At 39.0% G+C, this 23,976-nt stretch overlaps 1 protein-coding gene across 3 annotated transcripts in view; it reads right to left on the bottom strand.

Annotated features, from left to right (window-relative positions):
- tum (tumbleweed) overlaps positions 1–23,976 on the bottom strand; it is a 273,272-nt gene that overhangs the window by 39,581 nt on the left and 209,715 nt on the right. For all 3 annotated transcript variants that reach the window (XM_067146475.2, XM_067146474.2, XM_067146473.2), the window contains exon 11: positions 6,978–7,110. In XM_067146475.2, the coding sequence (XP_067002576.2) occupies positions 6,978–7,110 (133 nt within the window). The remainder of the gene's footprint in view (positions 1–6,977; positions 7,111–23,976) is intronic.

Below are 23,976 nucleotides of genomic sequence, written 5' to 3'. Positions count from 1 at the left end.
CATGTCGTACAACCTGTGACAAAGTTCGGTGAATAGTCCTGTACTATCAACATAGATGAACAATGTATGACAGTGACCATACTGTCCTTCGAAATAACTGTGCACTGCTGAGATCAGCGATACATGTCCTGGAAACTTTGCAGGAAGGCTTCCTTTGGGATGGTGTTCAAAAAGCTGAAAAGACACCAGGTTTCATCCTCAGTGACAATACAGTTCAAGAAATTTGGTGTCGCATCCGCCGTTTCAACAAAATCCTGTGAAGCATCTAAAAGTGCCTGCTTCTGATCGTCAGTCAAGTGATGTGCCACAAGACGAGAACACGTTTTCCTCTTCCCTAACTTCTGGATAACGATTTGTCGCACGGATTCACGGTTAATCTGCAGTTCATCCGCTATCATGCGCACAGTTAATCGCCGATCGTTCGTGATTAATGTCCTCACCTTCTCAATGTTTTCGTCACCGCCGGCGGTCTTCCGCTACGGGGGTTGTGAGGAACACTTTCCCGGCCTTCACGAAAACGGGCGAACCACTCGTACACACACTTCAAGGACAGTGCTTGATCTTCATAAATGTGTACCAGCATTGCATGTGTTTCTTTCGGTGTCTTGCCAAACTTAAAACAAAACTGTACCTTTATCTTTTGGTTGTTCATGTTCCTGTTCGCAGTTCAGAACCAACGCACTAAACATGCACTGTGTCAAACAGGTCTTGCACGGCACACACACGATGCTCAACTGAACGTTGGGAGCAGGTGGTCAAAACCTGCAGCTATGCAGGTGCAGCGTTGTGTGTCGCCAGTGTTGCCGTTCTGACCGTTCTGACTACATTCACCAAACTTTATTGTCACAGGTTGTACTATTGGTATTTATGCTGCCAAAACCATAAGGTTCGTTGTCTAAGGGAGTGACTTTTCCATCACAGCTCAGTAAAGTTTCTAAGTGCCTTTTGAACTCCTGTAATATTTTGGTTTTTTCCCACCATTAAGAAGTTTTACAGATTGGATAGATTAATTTCCAGTTCTTCTATTTGTAACAATTCTGTTTGATAGTTTCTTATTCCCATCGTATGTTATTCTGGTGGCCAGATCTTCCTTGCGTTTCAGCTACAACCAACTGTTTCACCTGTAATTTTTTCTCTCTGTAAACTGATAGCTTCTCTATTACATGTTGATCTCTCCGCGTTCTTGCTTAATATAGCACTCTTCTTGCACAGTTTCTGTCACCGACGGCCTTTTTAATAATATCATTCCATCAGGCTGTTTCTTTACGTTGTCATATTTGCTCTGCTGTCCACGTACTTTTTTCTGTCGGTACCTATCATAACCTTCTTTAGAATGTCCCATTCTTCATCTACCAATTTCAGTTCCTCTCTCAACAATCCAAGGACACTTTCCCTGAATTCCTCGTTTACACTTGGCTTGGTAAGTCACTTTTATTTTTGAGACTCTTGTTACAGACACTGGGAGGTCTTTTCTCTGCAATAACTGCAACCAGCAGTCTACAGCCTCTGTTAAGGTCTCACTTGGAATGACCCTGACATCATTCACGTTCTTCCATACATTTTGATCTATCAGAATATAATCTATTACTACTCTTTTTATCATCCCAGCTATATCTTCTGATTTTATGGGAGTCCCACTTCTTGAACCAAGTATTACTCACCATCAGGCTGTTTCTCATGCATGGATCTAGCATATATTCTCCCTCTTCGATTATATTTCCCATCCCATAAGGCCCCAGTGTGGATTCATATCCTGTTCGCTGTGAGCCCACTTGTGAATTAAAATCACCCATTACAATTAGATTTTCATACAGAGTGTGTTCTTCCAAGTTATTAAGGAAGTTGGTCTTTTCCTGTTCTCAGCATCCTACCTGTGGGGCATGGACTTGGATTAATAAAGCACTTTTTTCTCCTAAATTCACAGATAACTTAATTATCCTTTCACAAACAAGCTCTACATGACTACAAGCATCTACGTCTTAAAGTATTCAAAATACCACTCAGTTTCTAGACTCCACTTCATTTCTAGACCAGTAGAGACTATAGTCCAATCTGATATGTAGAATCTCGATGCATCATTCCCGGAACTGTTGATTTTCCATATTCATCGTTACATTTATTCGGTCCCCAAAACGTTCCATCTAAATCAATGTTAATTGCCCCACATGTATCGTTCCTTGAACTATAGTTTTATCGCATCGATTGTCAGAAAGATATTTGTCCTCTGTCACAATTTTCCTGCATTTATCGATTGTTTGCAAGGAAACCCACACTCAAAAGTTTTTTAAAATTTAAAAACGCTTAATACTCTAGTACAGAATAGCGGTAACCTGTCGCACAAAAATGTACGAGAGAGTCCGAGTTGCTATTCTTGACCAAGGATCTTGTAGGCTGGAGTGCATTGTGCAGGTTATTCATGCGCAATTACACAATGAGCCTCCTGGAGACGATGCTTCTCTTTGACCTCCTAACCAAACCCTAGAAGTAACTATTTACAACAATTAAAACTGATACACTGCAATAGCCAGAGTTGCCACCATTTTCTGTGTTGCTATGGGATGGCTACGGCTGCCACCTTCGTTAAAAATGAGAAAATTGTGCAGTTTTAAATCGTCACAGGGTGTGCCGGGTACTTTTTAATTAGTCACAGGCTGATTAAACGCATTGTACCTCGTGGAGTGTATGGGATGCTAGAGCCCTGTTGACTGCTTTGTTGTTCCCTGACGAATTGTCTTGTCACAAGCCAGACCTAACCAATCCAGACCAATGGTCTTTTTACTAGCGTGGTATTGTAACTAATGCCCAAGTTGACAGTCTCGCGTAGCCCAATGTGAGATCTTCCAAAACACGCTGTGTTGAATTTCAAACCTCTGCGTCATTGTCCGAGCCACGCCGTGTTAGATCTCTAACCTATCTTCCATCAAGGGTCCACGGAATCTTCCTTGGTTAAGTCTCCGATGAGAGAGCGAGAGAGAGAGAGAGAGTGCGTGCATACGTGCAAACACCTGCCAGCTTCAGCATTATAATTCATCATAATTTTCATACACGTGCAGATCGCCTATGACGCATCAACTCTACAGACCTGCACCAGGCCTCCCTGAGGGCCACATGCATCATAGGTTCGATACCCTAATTGTGGTAAAACCTTCAATAATCATATTTAATATAATAGATAAAATAATGGGAGTTACGATGATCTACAAATTGTGTTAATATATTAATGTTTTGGTACATGGAACACGTAAATGCAATCAAATACAGAAAATTATTGCGGTAGGTCAACGTGTGAACGATTATAATCACAAATTTTATGGTATAGAGCATGACATAGATATTATTGAAGTAATAAATAAAGGCCCCCTACTTGACACAACTGAACAATGTTACATTTCACTTGACCAATACTATAATCGAAATTTCAGTCTCAATGACTTATCTGAAAGACCTGCAATTTTGTTTGACACACTCATTACAATATTAGATCATCTTAAATTACCAAAAATCGATCAATATTTCAAATAATACATAATACGCTCGTATATTACCCCTACCGCTGCCCGCACATGCCCGAGTATAGCCCCGCCTCTACCGCACCTTCCCCTCCTCCCACTTAGCTACCCCGCCCCCCTCTGCTCTCTCTCGCGATGTACTGCCGGTCAATTTAGTCTGTCAGTTCCTCTTTAACTTCTATCAGCTTGGCACCTGGGGTGAGTCTCATGTTTCATTAATATATCTTTTCCCACCTCCTTTTTGTAATGTTAATCGCGTCTTATTCTTCTTGTAGGTTCCGTCTTGGTTCGAGACCGTTCTAGACCCACCTATGTAACCATGGATTTTTCATATACGATCCTTCTTCGACACACTGTTTTAAAAAGAGCCTTGGTGATTTTATATTAACCTCATATCATAATTTATTAAGACAATCATGCACATAAAAGTGAAGCAAGCTGATATAAAAACTATTTTAGTACTTTGCTTTTAATGCCAAGACACCAGCAATCTATAAACTCAACCTGCCTACTTTGTTTAAATTGGCAATTACTATACTTTAATCATTATTTCTGTTAAGTACAAAGGCTGCATTCCAATTAGAATGTTCTAACACTATCATTGTATATACTTTTGTGGAACGCCTTCTTGTAACTGACTACCTGCTTTTTTAGCCTCATGAAACTTGATTACAATACCCATCTATTTTTAATAATGTATTAAATTGTGTGTAAACAAAAATATTACACTTATTTAGTACCGGAAAATTGACAATTGTATATATTTTACTACAAAGCATATTGTAAAAAGATTTTTAGCATATCTCTCAATTACAATTATTATTGTGTACACATCACATAGAACATACACCGATGTAATATGATTACCAGTTCATGTTTGTATAAACATTTTTAACCCTAATATGAATAATTTTGTAAATTATTGGTATAATTTTACTAGAGAAGTAAATTTTAATGTATTTCTTATGTCTTTGTTTCCTTTTCTTGGCTGATGATGACATACAATTTTTGTCAAAACCGGTCCCATATAACTAAATAAATGAAATGTGAAGATATAACAGACTTGTAGAATCTATCATAATTTTCTTCAGTACTGAATAGGTGGACCTTGTAAATTCCCTTGTTTATTTGTGGAGGTCTTCAGTCGGTTTGGGTATCCTTGGTGTCTACTCATGGACAATGGCAGTTAGTTCGCTTCTGAGACAGTGGTTGCAAAATTTGTCTGCGTGGGGAATTGAGCACTGGACAACACCGATCTACCATCCACAGGCAAATCCCACAGAATGGAGAACCCAGGAGCTAAAGGAGATGTTTCGGATTCACTTTGTCGACAGAACATACCAGAGTCCCTTCTGGCCTTCACACAGCGGGTTAATCACGTCACGGGTTTCTCACCTGCAGAACTTTTCCTTGGACGTCCAAATCAAGAGAACTGGTGACTGGAACTTCATCCATGGACAAGGAGAGGAACCAGAGGATCCTGAAACATGGCATGTCCAGAACTGCCAGCAGATTCAACAGATGCACCACCAAGCCGAAGAGCGTTCAAGGAGAGAAGCCGAGAACAACAATGCACCGGAGGAAAGGGAGTTCAGACCTGGAACACTAGTTCTTCATCGAAACCATACCCTCAGCAACAACCTTCAAAAGTTTCATGCTTGGATAGCTCCAAAGTGGCTCGGACCTTTTGACGTGGATAAAAAGTTGGGAAAGGGTATGTATCTCCTGAAGACTACACTGCTGACGAAGGTGCATACGTCTGAATTGAAGGCGTTACCTCGACCCTTACAAGAAGGCGGAGAGATCGTAGAGTGGACACTCTCTAAGGGGCCCCAGAAGAATGCGGACTCCAGGGAGGATCAACACACACCGATACCTACGTTGGAGGATAACAGAGATGAAGACAGATACCAGGGCACCTAGATATAATTTAAGACCTCGAGAAAGGAAGATATTGAAGGTTTTAGGGTGGGATAATTGTCGTAGGTCCAATATCCTAATTGTGGTAAAACCTTCAATAATCATATTTAATATAATAGATAAAATAATGGGCGTTACGATGATCAATAAATTGTGTTAATATTAATGTTTTGTGTGCCTGGACGTATCACGTCCATATACTTATCCTGCTTATATATTAGTATGCTCAGTTTACGATGAATAAGGTACCAGTGGACAGGAGTTTTAAAGACTTGCGACATGGCAATGGACATATTAACACACAAAGACTTCCAATATGGCGCCAAGAAGTATCACCAATAGGTCACTGGTGTGAAAAATGTATATATTCTTTATTGATTGTTTTTGAAAAAGAGGGATTGTTTCTTAAGGAATAAAAATGATCCCAAATGCAAGAATAGAAAAAAGACGATCGAAGAGAACAGTATATGTATCGTAGTAACAATAAAGTTGTTATACAAAGAAGTAAACGTGTTCTTGTGTGATATTTTTCTATCGTAAGAAAAAAAAAGTCGCACATTGAGAACGATACACATTGTTGTTGTTGTTATGACATTTACATAATGAAAAATTTCGAAGACACCCATATTTTATTATTTTGCTTTCCCCTATTTTTTATGTTACCCACATTTAATGTTTTCCCGCATCCAATGTTATTACCCCCTCCTCCTTGAGAAACAATCTGAGCTTTTGCTGTATTTATAAAATCCTGGTTTTCCTCCAGTTTGTTTCAGTCAACCTCATGAACAGAAGTTTCCTCCTTTCCATGGGATCGACCAGGTCTTCAGTTTTGTTTGTCTATGTCAGGATATTTAATGTTCCCACTCTGATACTTTGTCTTGATTTAGGTAGTTGGTGTAACCTCAGGCTGTAAGCTGTCATTCACACCAAACTGATATATTCTCATATTCTTGAAAGCAACTACCTCAATAATCCCTCTGCTGATGTGTTGAGCCTAATACAAAGGTCGATTTTCTTTCAGGGTTTTCTCCCTTAGCCCATGGTGTCCAGTCAACTCAACCCACAAGGAAAGTTGTACTCTCATTAATTCCTGAATACAGGGCTGCCTCTTCTGCCATCTCCACCGTAACAAAGTCCACCTTTTCAGCTGTAGATGCCGTTGAGGTATTCACTTGTAACCCTGAGCTGGGACCCTTCCAGATGCTACACATTGGATTAGTGTCTTCTAGGACTTACATAGGCAGGGACGCCACTAGGTAGGACTGCCTCCGAAAAGGGGTCCCTACCTGCTACCTGCTGATTTAGGCACTTAATGAATTTAAGTGTACATACAACAGCATGGAAATGAATCAACTGTATGGCTTTCCTTTGTATTTACCAATGCATATTTTCACTTTTCAATCACTTGAACAGATCCAGAAACAAAATGCGCTCTTGCAAATTTCGGTTATCGATAATTATGTTTCTTTTTAGAGGTTTGCTTCTAATAACAGTAATGTGGATCATGACACTCTTCCAAAACCTACTAAATCAGCATATAATACTCACGCCAACAGCTTGTCTGGTCTCGTTCACCATTGCCATAGGCTCGGGATCCGAGCATGAATATCCAACCAAAGTAGGTCCAAATATTTTGGCTAAATTGAGAGCTGGCATCTTACATTCAGGAGATTCTGAAATCCTGCAACAAATTAAATAAAATATTTATGGAATATGCAAGCAGAATATGGGAGATTTTGTAAGAAAGATATAGTGTAATTTGTCTTAACAGGAGTCAAAGATCCAAACTGACTAATCTGGACATTTTAACCTTTTTGCATTTTGTAAATATAAGATAATTCTGCTTACAGTAATTTGTTGTTTGTGTTCTTAAAATAGTCCCATGTATCCTATTTTAAATTTACCGTATTTACGTGAATAATCCCCGCACCCTAACTTTAGGAAGGCTGATTTTGAAGGGGAAAAAAGCAACATTGACGCAAATAAAACTCGCACCCCAATTTCATGCCTCAATTTTTCTTAAATATGCGGGTATTATTCGCATAAATATGGTATTTTTAAATATATTAGTGCAATGTTATTACAATAGAAGATATTGAATCTGTACATAATTTCTGTTTTAAGACTTTGTGTAAATGTATGAAGGCAAAGGAAGAAGGTACCCCACGAGCATCCACGTAAAAGAGTAACATACCGGATTAGACCTGCACTCCATAAAACCTGTGCTTAAGGATCTTGCCCATCCAGAATTGCTGAAAAAGTGTTTAAAAGGAAAAAATGCAAAATTCTCACAAATCCTTCAACAAAGTTATGTGGTCGAGAGTTCCCAAAATGTGTTTGTTTGCATGTCAGCATTACATATTTGTGTGTTTAATAATGCTGTATAGACATTTGTAGGGTGGAAATTCTAAATGCCTAAAAGGTCATTTCGAAATAATCAAGAAAAACTGCATAGCTATCATCACAATGGCAGAAGGTTATCTCAACAAACGCACTGCAAGTATTGTCAGAAATGTAATATAGTGAAAAAACAAAAGGGCTAAGTACTACATTGATTTCCCTTCTAAAAGAGCTATGTCTGACGTTCTGTCAGCACACATATCTGAATATAAAGCTTATACAGTATATAACTCTCATATTATTGACATGATAAAACATAAACCATTTGGATAGACACAAGTTAACTAAGGAATATTTGAAGGTTATCTCAATCACATACTATAAGGCATTTAAACAATAATACTCAGTTTATAGAGCCTCCGTGACACAGACGGCAGCGCGTTGGCCTCTCACTGCTGGATACTGTTGTTCAAATCGCAGTCACTCCATGTGAGATTTGTGCTGAACAAAGCGAAGGCAGGACAGGTTTTTCTCCGGGTACTCTGGTTTTCCCTGTCATCTTTCATTCCAGCAACACACTCCATTATAATTTCATGACATCTATTAGTCATTAATAAATCACATTGGGAGTGGCGACCCCATTATACTAATAGCCTATATGTGATTCATTCAGTACATCCCTGATCCGGTCAAAGAGTGGAAAACAGGTTGTAGGTTTTCGTTTTCACTCACTTTATAACACAGAAAATTATCAGTATCTTCTTTAAGAACTACATCTAAAATGTCCCTAACACAGATGTCAGCATAGAAAGCTCCATTCTTTTCATCAATGTCAATGAAGTTTAGCATTGAAAGCAAGCCTTTCCTTTTAGCAAGAGTGAGTTCACGATCAGCAGAGAACAATTGCAACCCAACTGTAGCTATATCATTGACACTATGGCCCTTGCACATAGCATTACAAACTGACCAATCTTCCAGTTCACTGAATGTTTTCTTGTATTTTACAATGCCAGAATTGTCAGCTTCTACATGCATCCACACATCTGATATCTTCAGTTTTGTTTGTGTTAATCACACGTGAAGATGCTTCATCAAAATTAAAGATCTTTCCTCCCATTTGTATAGTTTTAAAAGGTTTTGCAGGCCTAGCACTGCAGATGACAGATATAACATCTTCGGGAACTTGACATTTTGAGACCTTCCATCACTTCTCAATAAGAGCAAAGTCCCTATCTGAAGCTGAGAAACTGTGGCCACCAGTCAAAACTTGTGATCAACCCTCTTAAATTGCCCGGTACAAACTAAATACATATACAGGGTCTTTCACTTAGAATGGGACCGGCCGGCGCAGTGCAGTGGGTAGATGGGCAAGCTGAAGGTCAGACGAGCAGACATGGCAAGGGAAGGGAAGATAGAAAACTTAAAAGGGTCCACCTTTTCAATACAAATAAATGTTATAGTTTATTTACAACATATATTTACACTTGGAACTAGTTTTGACGCTGTTTGGCGTCATCTTCAGCCAAAATGTGGGAAATAGGCATAGCATGTAAACATTTATATTATACAAGGTGTTACATCAGTGTGATTAAAAGAGACAATATGAAGATGTGAAGTACAATGTGAGTTTCAAAATGGTCATGAAGGGCGAGTCAAAATTGTATAAACATGAGATAACAAACACATAAACAAAAAACAGACATGGCAACTCGCTTAGCTTGGGGCCGGGAGAGCACCCATATGAATCGCATGTAAATAACAAGCACACACAATAACGCATAATCAAATAATTTCTCACTTTGTCACAGATGATGATGAAAATGTCCACCTGCATCTACACATTTCTGTGGTTCAAGCCACAGTTGATTTGGAATTGGTCTGTTGATGGGTGCCAAATCACACCTAACATCTTGACTATACTTCCCTCACTGCCTGTTATTGAATAAGAAGATATAAACTTCATGCTGCAACGAAAGGTGAGTCTAATAACTATGCTACTTTATTAGCACTTTCTCTCCCTTCATTTCACTAACTTTTGACTATCATTTATTCAGGTTAACTTCATGGATACCGTGCTGAATTGTGAATGTTACTTCTCTACCAACTACAACCTAAGAACGTGCCAGCTATTTAGACATTTTTGTGTGCCGTCCTTGACTCTATCATTTGACAACTTCCATTAGAGGAACCTTTCAGAGTTTCTAAGACAATTGCTCAAGAAAGTTTTAACGGGAAGCATTAATAATGGAACATTTTCAACACGATGCAATGCATCCAAGGATTTTGCTTGTTGCTTGTTGTTTTAAGGGGCCTAATATCGAAGGTCATCGGCCCACCAAGATTTTAGATCTCACTAAGAGCTCTATTTTAATTTCATTTTATATTATATTTTATAGGCCAAAACTAGTTCCTAGACTAAACATTACATAATACAGTATCAAAAAGGTGGATTATTTCTGATAATTTTTGTTATTGAGTCAATGAATGCTTGTGCTCTCGTAAGTTCTCTGGGATCGATTCAAGGAATTCTGGGCTATTCGTGCACCACTTTCTCAATGGAAATCCTCCAAGCTGAAAGTCTTGAAGTTAAACTTGCATATTTAGAGCTTCATCCAACATCTCTGCTCCAGAGATACAATCGTCCACATAAAAATCATAGCAGAAGACTGAAGCTGTGCAAGGAAATCTGGTTGCATCATCTGTAGCCAGCTGTACCAGACATCGTGTAGCTAAGTAAGCTGCTAATGATTTACCATATGTGACAGTAGTGAACATAGGATTTAAGTTCGTCCTGAGGTCTTTCATGCCATAATATGCATTGCAGGGGTTGGTGTTTTGGGTGCACACTCACGTTTTGGTACATTTTCTCTACATCAGCTGTGAAGGCTATTTTATGCATACGAAATCACATGATCAAGGTTGGTCTGCACTCGCAGTTTCCTCTCCAGGAAGTGAAAGTGATGTCTTGCAATCTTCTTTGAATTTCCTAGGTTAATGTCCTTTCTCATAGACAACTCTACCATGTATCTTCTACTTTCATCCTGTACGGTGTTTTTCCCACATTCTACATGCTTTGGTGAATGAGTTCAATTGCTGACTTCCTCTATAGACAAGGATCATTGTATTTGATTCTCCAGACCGAGGCCAGACTTAATGAAGAATGGTTTAGATCTTTGCACATTGTCTTCCCTTTTATCCATTTGCTATGTATACACCCGGCTAAAAAACCACCTTGGACGAGTGTCCGGAAGTGTAGAATATTCTACGCAAGTTTTCCTTTCCTATTTCATAAGATGACAGAAGGACTGAACTCTGATTTCAATTTATCTTTTAAATTTATTCTGGAAGCACAAGATACAACTACACTGGTCGTTTTGGTGTAGTGACGTGCGGTGGTATTCCAGTCGTCACGGGGTATCTGCTGTTCTGTTGAGTTTAGAAGGCAGGTAGTCCATAAACAAGGCAAACACCAGAAGGCCAAGGGCACTGCCTTATGGGACACCGGAGGTGACTGGTGACCATGAGGATGATATGCCTGATATCACCATTTGCCAACGGTTATGTAGGAAGCCAGCAAGAAGGGTCAGAAGACTGCGATGTATTTAGCTCCAATGGCATGTAATGCAAATCTGTGCAGTGTGACCAGGTTTGTTAGACAAGAGTCACCTCACAGGAAACCATGGTGATTGGTTGAGATACAGGGAGAGGTGAATGCAAGGAATAAAGGACAGTGTAGTGAACCCATAATTCTACGATGAGAAAATTTTTTTTTATTTTTCTCAATATTTATTTCAAATCAACAAGCTACTTTTATTTTTGAGGGCAGCCATGTTGCGCTCCTAGAGCCTCGATGTCGCGTGGGAAAGATCTCACCCGCGGCAAGCTCGTGAAATACCGTGACGAGGGATTTTGGCAATACAGTAAATAAAGAAATAAATAATTTAAATTATTTTTAAACGTGAAGACAGAACCCCCAGGGTAAAACATAAATGCAGTTAAGCCTAAGTACAAGTCAGCGTCAGATCCGAGGACTAGCTCCACGTGCCAAGGTCAATGGATGAAGAAAACCCGCGAAACGCCCGGGCAGAAATAATTTATTTCACCTGTTGCGAGTGTGGTAAAATTATGAGATTAACATCTAAAATAATCACAAGTCTGTCCGGAATTCTGGAACAAGTCTCATAAAAATCGGTCTATTGGACGCGAAATTAGCATACGCAATCAAGCTTAGTAGTGTGTGTAGCGTCCCTCATAAGACTATAAAAGGAACCCTCCACTGCATATTTTTCAGTGTTGATCTGGTTTTTGAAGCGGCGGTAGCTTATGCCCGTCGTCAGCAGAAAATTGTACCAGATTGATCTACAAACAACTTAGTACCTGTTCGTGGCTGAGGTCCACACATTCGGTTAGAAAGGGAAGGTGACAGAAAATTTCTGAACTTTTGCCGACAAACTGTGAAGGATAGGCGTCTGTTAAAGTACACAGCAGATTTTATTGTATCACCCCATGTGCATTTGAAAGTGGTAAGAGAGTTGGGAAGCTAGTCAGAGTAGTTCTGATTTCGTTATCTGTTGAACACCTGTTGTGTTGTGGGTGACAGAGAGAGACAACTCTGGGAAGAAGGCAGACAGTCGCAGTTGACTGCAGAACAAGGGAGGTTCGTGGTACAAATTATAACGAGGAAAGTGCGTGATTTGTGTTGTAATTTAATATCGTGTGAAAAAGGCAGTGTTTGTAAGAGTGATATGTTGGAGAGCCACACACCATTTCATTTCATTTTTTCTGGCAATATGTCACTGAGGGACCAAAGATTAGGTAGCAGCGTGTTGGGAACAAACTTTACACATGAGAGAGGGAGGAATGAACTTGTGGGACTCGTGAATGGCCAAACTGAGTGCAAAGGATAACCGATGCATAGAACTATCCCACCTGGATTGATCTTCATGATGAAAAGCTTTCAAAGCAGATCGAAGATTATGATTGACACGCCCGGTCAGAGATGGTTGAGGGTATTAAGCGGAAGTAGTTACGTGGGAAATCAAAACAGAATTTTCAGAATACGTTAGATGTGAAAGTCTTTGCATTATCAGAAACTATATATTGACAAGGACCAAAAGAAGCAAAGATAGTATTAAGGCAAAAAATGGTAGACTGAGCGGTAGCCAGCTTAGTCGGAAATAACCATGAAAATCTAGTGAAGCTGTCTACACGTACTAGAATGAACTTATTTCCCCTTCGATTGAGGGGAAAGGTCCGAAGTAGACTATGTACAAACGCTCCATGGGACGAGATGCTTGTTGAGATGACAGTAGCCCTAGCTCCGTGGACAAGATGGGTTTATGAAGCAAGCAAAATTTGCATGCTTTAACCACTTCTCCGATTTTGCCATCCATACTCTCCCAAATAAACATTTCTTTGATTTTCTCTTTTATTTTGAAGATGCCTAAATGCCACCCTAATGGCATCTCATGATAGTATTTGAAGATCATAGGCACAAGAACAATTGAAACAACAACTTTAATCTTCTGATCTCGCCTCGAAGAGCAACATAAAACCCCGTTCCTCAACACATAAGGGACAGCTTGTTCCCCAGAAGAAAGGGTTTCCATTATCTGACCCAGCACTGGATCTTCTCGATATTTCTCTATATCACGAAATAACATAGGGACATAGTCAAAATAGCACTAACGTAAGAAGGTACGGGCATGGAAGGCGAAGAACTATCCTCTTGTTCACTGGTCTCAGCATCATTAGAAAACATGAGGCTTAGTCCATCTGCGACTACATTTTCTGATCCTCTAATGTGTCGCACATCAAATTGAAAGGCAGAAATTCTGATAGCCCAATGGGCGATATGCCCAGTACGACGAGGCTTAGCTGAGACCCAACTTGAAGCTTGATTGTCTGTCTCTAATTCAAATTTGACATGCTCCAGATACAGGTGGAAGTTCTCCAGGTCAAACAGGACTGCCAGACCTTGTAATTCATAGACGGAGTACTTTGCTTCTTGAGCCAGTAAAGTCCTGGATGCAACGGTAGAGGAAGAGGCATCTGTTGGGACTATGAATTTGTTAGAGAAATCTGGCATAGCAAATACTGGGGCGGTACAAAGCGCTAAGATCTTCAAAAGCAGCTTGCTGCGACGGCTCCCATTCGAATCAGATACCTTTCCTACGAAGTAAATTCAGGGGCGCCACCCTATTAGCGAAGTTGGGAATAAATTTCCTGAAGAATGGTATGATGCTTAAAACTTACATCATTGGTAAGATGCGATCTTGAGAAAAAACACTTTTTTGGTAAAATGGAAATGAAAAATCAAAACTTATAGAACATATTTTAATTTTACATACTTTTAAAAGATGAAAATACATTTAATATAAAAGAAAAGTTTATTGAGGAACAATGTCAAGCATTGTCTAGTCGTCGTCACCTAGCAGTTAAGTCCGTCTGAAAAATTGAAAAAAAAATTGAAATTAGTATATTTAATTTTTAAAAATAAATTGTATGTTTAAACAGAGGGCTAAATGATCAAAAAGTTTTGGTAATAGCTCAAAATAAATCTTACTTGCAATGATATGATGTCTGATGATGCTGCAGTTGATTCAGGCGCTGCAGATTTTGCAGATATCACCGCGGTGCTCCGCGCAGAATGCAGTGTCGCACTTGTTGCAGTAGTTGCCTGTCATTCTTCTTATCCATCCTAGGAAGAGCTGGATCTGCTGCTTCTTTTCGGCCAAGAACACTGAAGACCATACTTCTTAGCTCCCTCGGAAGATTTCTGATAGTCAAGCGCTGTTCTAGCCATGGAAACACCAACTGCTGATACAACTGATTCAAATAAGTTGATCTTGTCATGGTTTGTTCTTGAGAGTTAACTCCTCCGATGTCGATCAAGTCATAAAAAATGCAGAGTGGCCATCTTTTTGTTTTCCTTGCACTAGATCTGACTGAAACCATTTGGTCAAGAGTAACTACTCCTCCTTTGGTCCGGTTGTAATGGTCAATCATAACTGCTTTGCCATCTTGATTCACTCCCTTGTCTTGGTGCATTGTTGAAATAAGGCAAACTACCTTGTTCTTCTTAGCCTTGTGCGATAGAAGTGTTGTTGAGTTGCTGAACAGGTATTTTGCATCACCAATGTCCCTGTTCTTTGTTGATCTCATACTCAAAGGTATCTCTGGTTTGTTTAGGCGGATCGTTCCTATAAGTGTCAGCTTGTAAGGAGCCTTGAGTATTTCATCAGCCAACGGAACGGTTGTGAACCAGTTATCCATTGTTATGTTGCGGTTCGATCCATGAAATGGAGCCGTTAACTTTTTCAAATAGTAGTGGGAAAGAGGGCCTTCGACAGTTGTGTTTTGTTTCCCTAAGTATGGCTCAGCAACTAACATATAATTAGAACCAGCATCACAAACCATAACAATTTTTAGCCCATATTTAGCTGGCTTTTTAGGCATATACATTTTGAATGGACATCTGCCTCTAAATGCAAGCAGCTGTTCATCAATGGTGAGATACGGGCCAGCCTCGTAGTTGTCTATGCATGATTTCATGAAAGCTTCCCAAAGGTCCCTTATAGGTGCGAAGCGATCTATCGCTACTCTCTCCAGCCCGGGTAGTTTTGTCATCGAATCTGAGACAATCTAATAAAAACTGGAATCGCTTTTCACTAAAGCAAACTCTGTAAACATTACCACTTACAGAAGGATCAAACATTATTGCTGTATTTAGGCTATTGTCCTTGTGGAGAGCAGAGAATATTAGAATTCCCAAGAGTGCCTTTATCTCTGTGGGAGAGGTTTGACTGTTTGAAAACTGAATTGTTTTGTAGTTGGCTTGCTTTCTCACTATTTCTTCATTTGTATGAGTAACGATTGAGTTTACCATAGTGTCAGTAAAGAACAAATGAAACGCATCTAAAGGGGTTAGAAAATCTTTACCGCTGCCTTTAGGCCGTTGTCGGATATTCACAATATTTCTAGGGGTATTTCTTGTACTTACGGTCGGAGGATTTTCAGTCCAGGAATAACTATTTTTTCCTTTGATTATTTTTGCCGTTCGTTGTGGAGTCGAGCTTGCATATCCTGAGGAACCAGTAATAGTAGTAGTAGTAGCAGCAGCAGTAGTATTACTACTATCAGGTCTTGATTCATCAGATAGAGTTGTAACTGATTTTGTCCCACAACTACCAGAGGGACGAGGGGTGTGTCAGGAACTTGTGTAGTAGTGCTGTGTGGGCCAACCACTCCTGATGTGTACATTGAATTCTTTTCATTTGTTGAATGACCACAACGTTTTCTCTTCAATTGAGCACGAAATTCATCATCTGAGGATTCATCTGAGGTTGAAGGTATATTGTCGTCACTCCCAGAGTATGCTAAAATGTTATTTTCTGACTCACTTCCGCTATCTCCTTCATCCTGATCGGTATCAAAACTATCACCATTTAAAAGTTTGTCAATCTTCGATGGTGGCTTCATTTTATAAAAAAACTAGTAGTCTAAAAAACAGCGTAAAACTCAACAAAAACAAAAGGATATACTTAATATAGCCTATGGTACTAATTTTCAACACACTACAGTAAGTCAACAACAACAACGACGAATATTTGATCTAACAATTAAACTTAAATTGAAACGCAACACTACGCAAAATAGTTACACCATCGGTAGGTAATATTCACGAACTGACGTCAAAGGCTCTAAAACAAGAGCTTCCAGCACAACCATTGCACGTGCGCTGACGTTGCGAGTTGAGTGGGGGAAGACATTGGGAGGGCCGGAACAGTCCGCGCAGAAACCTGTTCCATGCAATCAAATTTGTGTTACGTTTCGTAAAAATTACGACATCATACCATTCCAGGGTTAACACTAGAACAGCTGAAAATCTAAAATTCCTAGAACAGCAGTAAGAGGTCATTTTGACACTTCATAAGAAATGCTCGGAAATGTTCAAAATATAACACACAAAAAAGATTAATTTTCTTGTTTCCACAAATTTATTTAACACTCAAAAACCTGACATTAGTATATGGACCTTTTATATTACTCATGGACACATGATTAATAATAAACAACTGCACTGTTTCTGTTTCTCTAAGCAGTTTTCACAAAATTAACCAACTGAACACCTTTTCTTAGTCAGCTGTTCACATTGCAACAATTATACATTTTCAGAAACACTTTAAGAAAATTTAGAATTCCCTAAGCACATTTTGCACTCGCAACTTGTACATTTTGTGCACATTTTCTACACACTGCTTTGAGACACTTACTGCAGACATTGCTAGATTTGTTGCCTCTACACAGACCAACTTGGAACTACTACTACTACTACTACTACTACTACTACTACTACTACTACTACAATTACAATATAGATGGATATAGTCCTACAGCCTCCTCTGCTTCTTCGTCTTCTTGTTGCTGCTGCTGCACTTCTTGTCCTGCCTTGTTATTTCACCAGCCAGCTGGAGGATGAAATTCTTCCAATTTATCTTTCTACCCATTATATTGCTTGTGAATGACCCAAGCATTGAAAGCTGGTAGGTCTAGGATATTGAAATGGTCATGCACTGGCCACCTCCTGCATGCAGTCTTGGCAGTACATTTATGAGATATGTGGTCAACCACATATACGCCGTGTTTCGTAACGTTGTAGAAAGTTGTAGTTTCTTTCGTTCTTTCTCTGCTCATTGATATTTGAGCATGCCATGTGCTGAGAAGGACAACCTCCTTCCCAGTGTGTGTTATACAAACCCGAACTTGGCGTAAAAAAGCGCAATTTTTTGTATTTCATTCCAAAAGTCTTTAATGTCCTTTCAGGTTCTTTACAAACTACTTCATTAAGTCAGAAAATGAGTCTGAAGTGTCTTAAATCCTTTGTCATGAATAAAACTGTTATTGAAGAAATAACCAAGTGAGAATATCACATCATATTCAATTTCTATTTGATGCTCCACCATATACTGTTGATCATACCTATCATACTCCTACTTCAGGCATAATTTTAAAATATTTTTCTCTCTATGTCAATATTCTAAATTACCACACACAAGGTTTCACCTTACGTGGTATTTTACTGATACCTACTCGACTCCGTTGAGGGTGGTGTGATTTTGTTATGTATAATGATGACGATGATAATGATTATAATAATAATAATAATAATTTATTTAATCTGAGCAAGAGATAGTTACAAGTTCAATTTATTTTAAGTATTAATATGTTAATAATAATACTACTTCTGTAATACATGTAAGAGTAAGTTACAAGATTAAGTTTTCTCAAATGCTCCGAAGACCTAAAAACGTAGTTAGTGGGACGTAAAGTCAATAGCATCATTATTATTATTATTATTATTATTATTATTATTATTATTATTATTATTGTTAATTTTTCTCAAGTAATAACATTATTAGAAGAGATATGTATATAAGAAACAGAGTCCTGTAAATATGTAAACAACATAATGAGTGAATAAATACTACTAATACTACTACACTGTCAAGATGCACTGTATGTTTCCAGTCTGCCGCAAGGTGGTTGTGGAGTATAATTCAGACTTGGACTGCTTCACCTCAGTAGGGATTTCCCAACGAATGGGATTGTTACCCCCAACAAAGTATTTTCCTCTTGGAGCTTCCTAGCAAGTTGGAGAGATGTAAAGATGCTGTCTGCCGTTAAGTTTCTCTCTTGGTTTAGAAACAGCCCAACAAGGCGAAGTATAACGTACTCTTCCAATGGATGGTTATCAGGATGTGCATCAATTTTACAAAGGTATGGAAAGACATCGCAGATGTATTTTGAGTCCACGTCTTCAGCAATTCAGAATTTGAGTCCATACTTGTCGGGCGTGTTTGTAATAAATTGGGTAAATCTGCACCTGGTTTTGCTGGGAAGTAGTTGTTCATCGATTGTAATATTTGTAATATTGTATTGTAATTGTTGCCCGCATTTATAGTTTTCCCGCATCCGTCGTCATTTTTCCCCTGCCCCTGAAAAACGATGCATGGAGGATTTACTGTACGTGTTATGGTCAACCCTGAAATTAAATACACGAAGTTACATCTTGAGGAGAGCTCATCTGTTTTCACTTAACATTGGGAACACTTTCCATGATTGTATAAAACAAGGCAGAATATGCCACATGAAAAGACTGATATCGTTTCTTAGTAACTCATTAAGAACACCACTAAAAATACTACATCGCTTAGAAATTCGTTGTCTACCGAGCTCGATAGCCGCAGTCGCTTAAGTGCGGTCAGTATCCAGTAATCGGGAGATAGTGGGTTCGAGCCCCACTGTCGGCAGCACTGAAGATGGTTTTCCGTGGTTTCCCCATTTTCACACCAGGCAAAATGCTGGGGCTGTACCTTAATTAAGGCCACGGCCGCTTCCTTCCACTTCCTAGGCCTTTCCTATCTCATCGTCGCCATAAGACATATCTGTGTCGGTGCAACGTAAAGCAAAAAAAGAAATTCGTCACAATTTCACGAGTATCAGAACTACCGTCAATGTTACACACGTACACAAACAAAGCCTTTCAGCTGCTACGAAGCACGACACAGTTACTAAATTTGTTTTATATAAATTCACAGCCTGATACTTTTCACGGATTTCTTTTCTTCAAAACTGCAGCCTGATACTCGTTTGGGAACATCTCATTGAATGAAGGGAGGTTGAACAGGTGACAAAAGCACAGTGATAATCGATAATGTGATTATCGATATATTTACCGGTCGAATTTCAAACACTGCATCTCGTATTACCAACTACTATCGAAAACCAAACTAATCCGATTTGACCGCAGAAAGCGAAATCAAGCGTGCATATTAAAAATTAGTACAATAAGGTTGTTCATCCGTACAACCGTAAAACACACTCAAAATCCGTACATTATAAGGAAAACCCGGAATACTTGGCAGGTATGCACTTGTCTTTCGTGAACTATACTGAGGTATGGTACACAGACGAACTATATACTAACCAGCACACGGATGTAAATAAAATTACATCTACACTGAAGACTATTAATCCTATACAGCACATGCCGAGCCAGGTAGCTTAATCATGTGGCTGCCACGTGGTGATGTATTGTAGACAATACAGTTGGCAGCCAGGTTCCGAGACTGCACCTAAACTATATAAATCGATATGAATGGCAGCTTGGGATTGGCTGGATCAAGACCGAATACATACAATCATACTTCCAAACTCAAAAACTCCAAACCAACAAACAACTTTCATCTTACAATGAGATGTCATTTTATTTTAAATCTTGTTCTGTATTTCTGTATTTACAAAATTACACGTGATATTACAAGCTACTAGTCGTGCCTCAAACTTCCGAACATCTCGCATGAAAGATAGGTTAGAAACTCAACATGGCGCTGCCAGAACGGTGTCACGATGCATTACACATTTACGCAAAGTTTACCTACATCAGCACATTTAATAATAATAATAATAATAATAATAATAATAATAATAATAATAATAATAGTGGAAGCCATGTAATTAAGCGATTCGAAAACTGAGAACCCAATATAGGCCTCGCCATTCCCCAACAACACAGAATATTCAATAGTAAGCAGATCAAAACATTGAAAATTTGATCGCCCAGTCGATTGATCATAGTCGCTACTGCTTGCTATAACGCTATCCATATAGCTATTGATGCTATTGGTTACTTCACATTCGAGATCACACTTGGTTTTTTAATGTTTATTCAGTTTTCTTTACAATTTATTCCTGGCATAAAAGACATACCCTACATTAATGTCATAAAAACTGAAAAATGTGCTTATCTATTAACGGATAAATATGGTATGTCCATTTTGTTGGGCAGAAGAACGAATTTTCAGATTTTTTTCTGAATTCTCTGAGATTTCCAAGTTTTCCCGTTATTTATCAAATTTTCTGACATTTCCCGGTTTCCCCGCTTTTTCATACGTGTGGTTTTTTTTTTTCTGTTAGGTTGCTGCCATTGCCTTTCCCTGCCCCCAAAACCAAACCTGCAATTCACACACTCATCCTCAATGTCACCCGCTTCATTTGAACCTGTAGAAAAATAAAATCTCGCTCTCCATAAAAACAATCTCTGTCGCCAAGTACAGTAAAACCTCATTATTTCGAAGTCGTTAGAACTAAAAAAATCGGACTTCGAATTACGTGATTTCGAATTAACCGCCAATTTGTAATTCAGAGGTGCCAACCCTTACCGTGTTACAAAATATTCGAATGTCCGTTACTGCATGCAGTTAACCTTGATTCACAGTTTAAACCTTTCAAATGCCATGAGAGAAAAAAAAAATACTATTTCCAAAATGTATCCAAGAAGATACATATACAGTATTCAAATAATGCACTTGGATAACTCACTGACAAACATAACCTCACGTAACGAAAGAGAGAGAAAAAAAAAAAAGCCCAATTCAAAGGCGAGGAGAAATCTATGCTGGCTCCCATGTGCAAATGCTTTATTCATTGGATTACTGTAGTATGCATCTTAAATGCCTTGTACTTACACAGAAAGTTCCCGATGCCCTTAAATCATGGCTAATCAAACTTTCCCATGACTCTATCCTTATACGATTTCCCGCCATGGCACTTCTCTCGTACTTCAGAAATGTAAACACTCGCCACGTCACAAAGTATTCTAAGACCCATTAATTCATGCAATCACCTTGATTCACAGTTTTACCTTTCAAATGCCATGGAAAAAACTACTTCCAAAATGTATCCAGCAAGGTGCATTTACAATGTTTAAATAATGCACTTGGATAAATCACTGACAAACATAACCTCACGCAACAAAAGAAAAAAAAAAAAAAATCACACAATTCAAAGACTAGAATAAATTAAGCTGGTTCCCCTGTGCAAATGCATTATTTTTTGGATTACTGTACTGCTTGCATTTTAAGATACCTCGTACTTGTACGGGAAGTGTCCCGCGCCCTTAAAACATTGTGGCTTATCGAACTTTCGTATGACGAGGGGATAAAGTTTCACGCTTCCGTGTGCATTGCAACGCAGTACGGTACAATGAGCCCCACCCTTGTACGATTCCCCCCGGCTGGCACTTTCTCCTTTAAAACCATACGATTGTTTGGTCTCGGCATTAAAAGAAAGCAATGCAGTTTCATCGGCAATGACAATACTGTTTGGTGCCTACGAATTGATTATATGAGCCATGCTTTTTCATCAACTGTCGGCATCGCCAGTGTTTGCAGATTCTGTTTTTCCACACACTGCCTACTGCGTGATATTACGGCGCTCCTTAAAAAGATGAACACAAAAGAATTCAGATTTCATTCAACCTAGCAATTATGACACACCGAGGTGAGTAAGTGCAGAAAGCTACCCCTCCACGTTCCGGAACACGCCTTCTATCATGACACGGATAAATGTAGAATTTCAATTACAGCAGAAGTCCGCTATAGCGAGTGCGGCATATAACGAGAACTCTGCTATAGCGAGGATCTTTTCTGTCCCTTCAAAATTCCTATATTAAACTGTGTATCATCCTTCCGTTACAGCGAGAGCCCTATCACTGACGCATCCGTTATGAGCGATTAAGCGCGCGCGATTTTTTCTGTTACCGATATTTATGCACCCCAGCAATTATGCTGCCCACGATCGATCACGTTCTGTATCGTTTCCTCGCTATGTCCGCTAGAGAGTTCTCTCGTCGACATTCGAAGGCGACAGAGTCGATTACTAAACACGTCAACTGCTGTTCCATAAAGAAAATTTGAAACTAAAGAGAACATGATTTTGTAATAAATGCGTAAATAACATGTCCAATAACAGTTGCAACTCGTTGAAAGTAAAGGCTGACTGAACGATCGCTTAATTTTAATGCTAAATACTGCAATTTAGTAAGAATGCGATATATCTCACGATATGGCAGGGTGCATAAGTGATTTCAGAGATTAGTTTATATTTTCTCGCGTCTGGTTAAATTACGGAAACACTATTACGGAAATTTATAGCGAGAAGGTTATCATTTCTCTACTGGAACTTGAAGTGTGTTTTCATCATATGTATAGTACGGTTAAGTTTGGATAGGTGATGCTGTTTGAATAAGAAAACTGAAACGTTTGCAACAAAATGCAATCGATCATCTTCGGTACGGTATAGTTTTCTCACTTTGTGCATTTGCAACCTCTCTCGTCGATATTCAAAGGCGATGTTGGAGTTGATTAGTAATACCCGTCGACTGCTGTTATCTAAAGAAAATTCGAAATGAAAGAGGATAACATGTTTTCGTAATAAATGCGTAAATAACGTGGCTGATAGCAGTTGTTAACTCGTTAAAAATAGAGACTGAAGTAAACGATATCATGATTTCAACGTTATATACGGAAATGAAGTGAGAATATGATACACCTCAAGATATGGAGAGTACATCACTGACTTCAGAGGATATTTCATATCTTCTCGCATCTAGTTAAAATTCGGAAAGGCTATTTACATGTCAATTTTTCACGAGTAGGTTATTTATGTACATGGGTTTCAAATATCTGCTTCTTTTCACACGCGCACAAATCTCGTTGACAATAAACGACCGCCTCTTTACTATAGCTTACATCGCTAGCCGCGACAACCGGTTGTACAGTGCCTGTGTGTTATGACACTGGATTTCAGGAAATAGTGAAGAGAGTATGGCGTTCTATAAGCTTCTATAAAAATGTTTCTCAAATCTGCAGAATGGCATCAAAACATGCCAGCCTTCGAATTCTTAGAAAGGCCATGGCTACTCAGTGGCAGAGTTATAACGCGTCTACATAGTACTTGACGCTTAGTAATTTTAAGTTTTATAGGCAGCAGAAACATTTTCATGATGGATAATCGTATTGTAAAGATACATGGAAAAGGTATTGCCGGCAAATTTTCAACGGGCTCTAGTCGATATTATGCCAATTTCAAGTCAATGGTTATTAAACACCCGTAAGTATAGAATATTTGTGCAGCCGCAAGAAAATACGGCATAAGCCTAACTAAAGCCAATATTTGGTGTTAGCATGAAGACAAAGAGCTAAAAAATGTGTACTGTACAAAAAATGCATCCAGTGGTTCGCAACAAGGATGCTTTAAAGAAGTCGAAGATGTTATTGTGAGGTATGTCCACAAAAAACGCAAGGGCAGAATGACCATATCGTAGCGCAATAAACTCGTTCGTTGACTTTCAACGTCCGCGATT

The sequence above is a fragment of the Anabrus simplex genome, chromosome 4 (assembly GCF_040414725.1).
Source record: "Anabrus simplex isolate iqAnaSimp1 chromosome 4, ASM4041472v1, whole genome shotgun sequence".
NCBI classification, from domain to species: Eukaryota; Metazoa; Arthropoda; class Insecta; order Orthoptera; family Tettigoniidae; genus Anabrus; species Anabrus simplex.
This window is presented reverse-complemented; position numbering and strand designations above follow the sequence as displayed.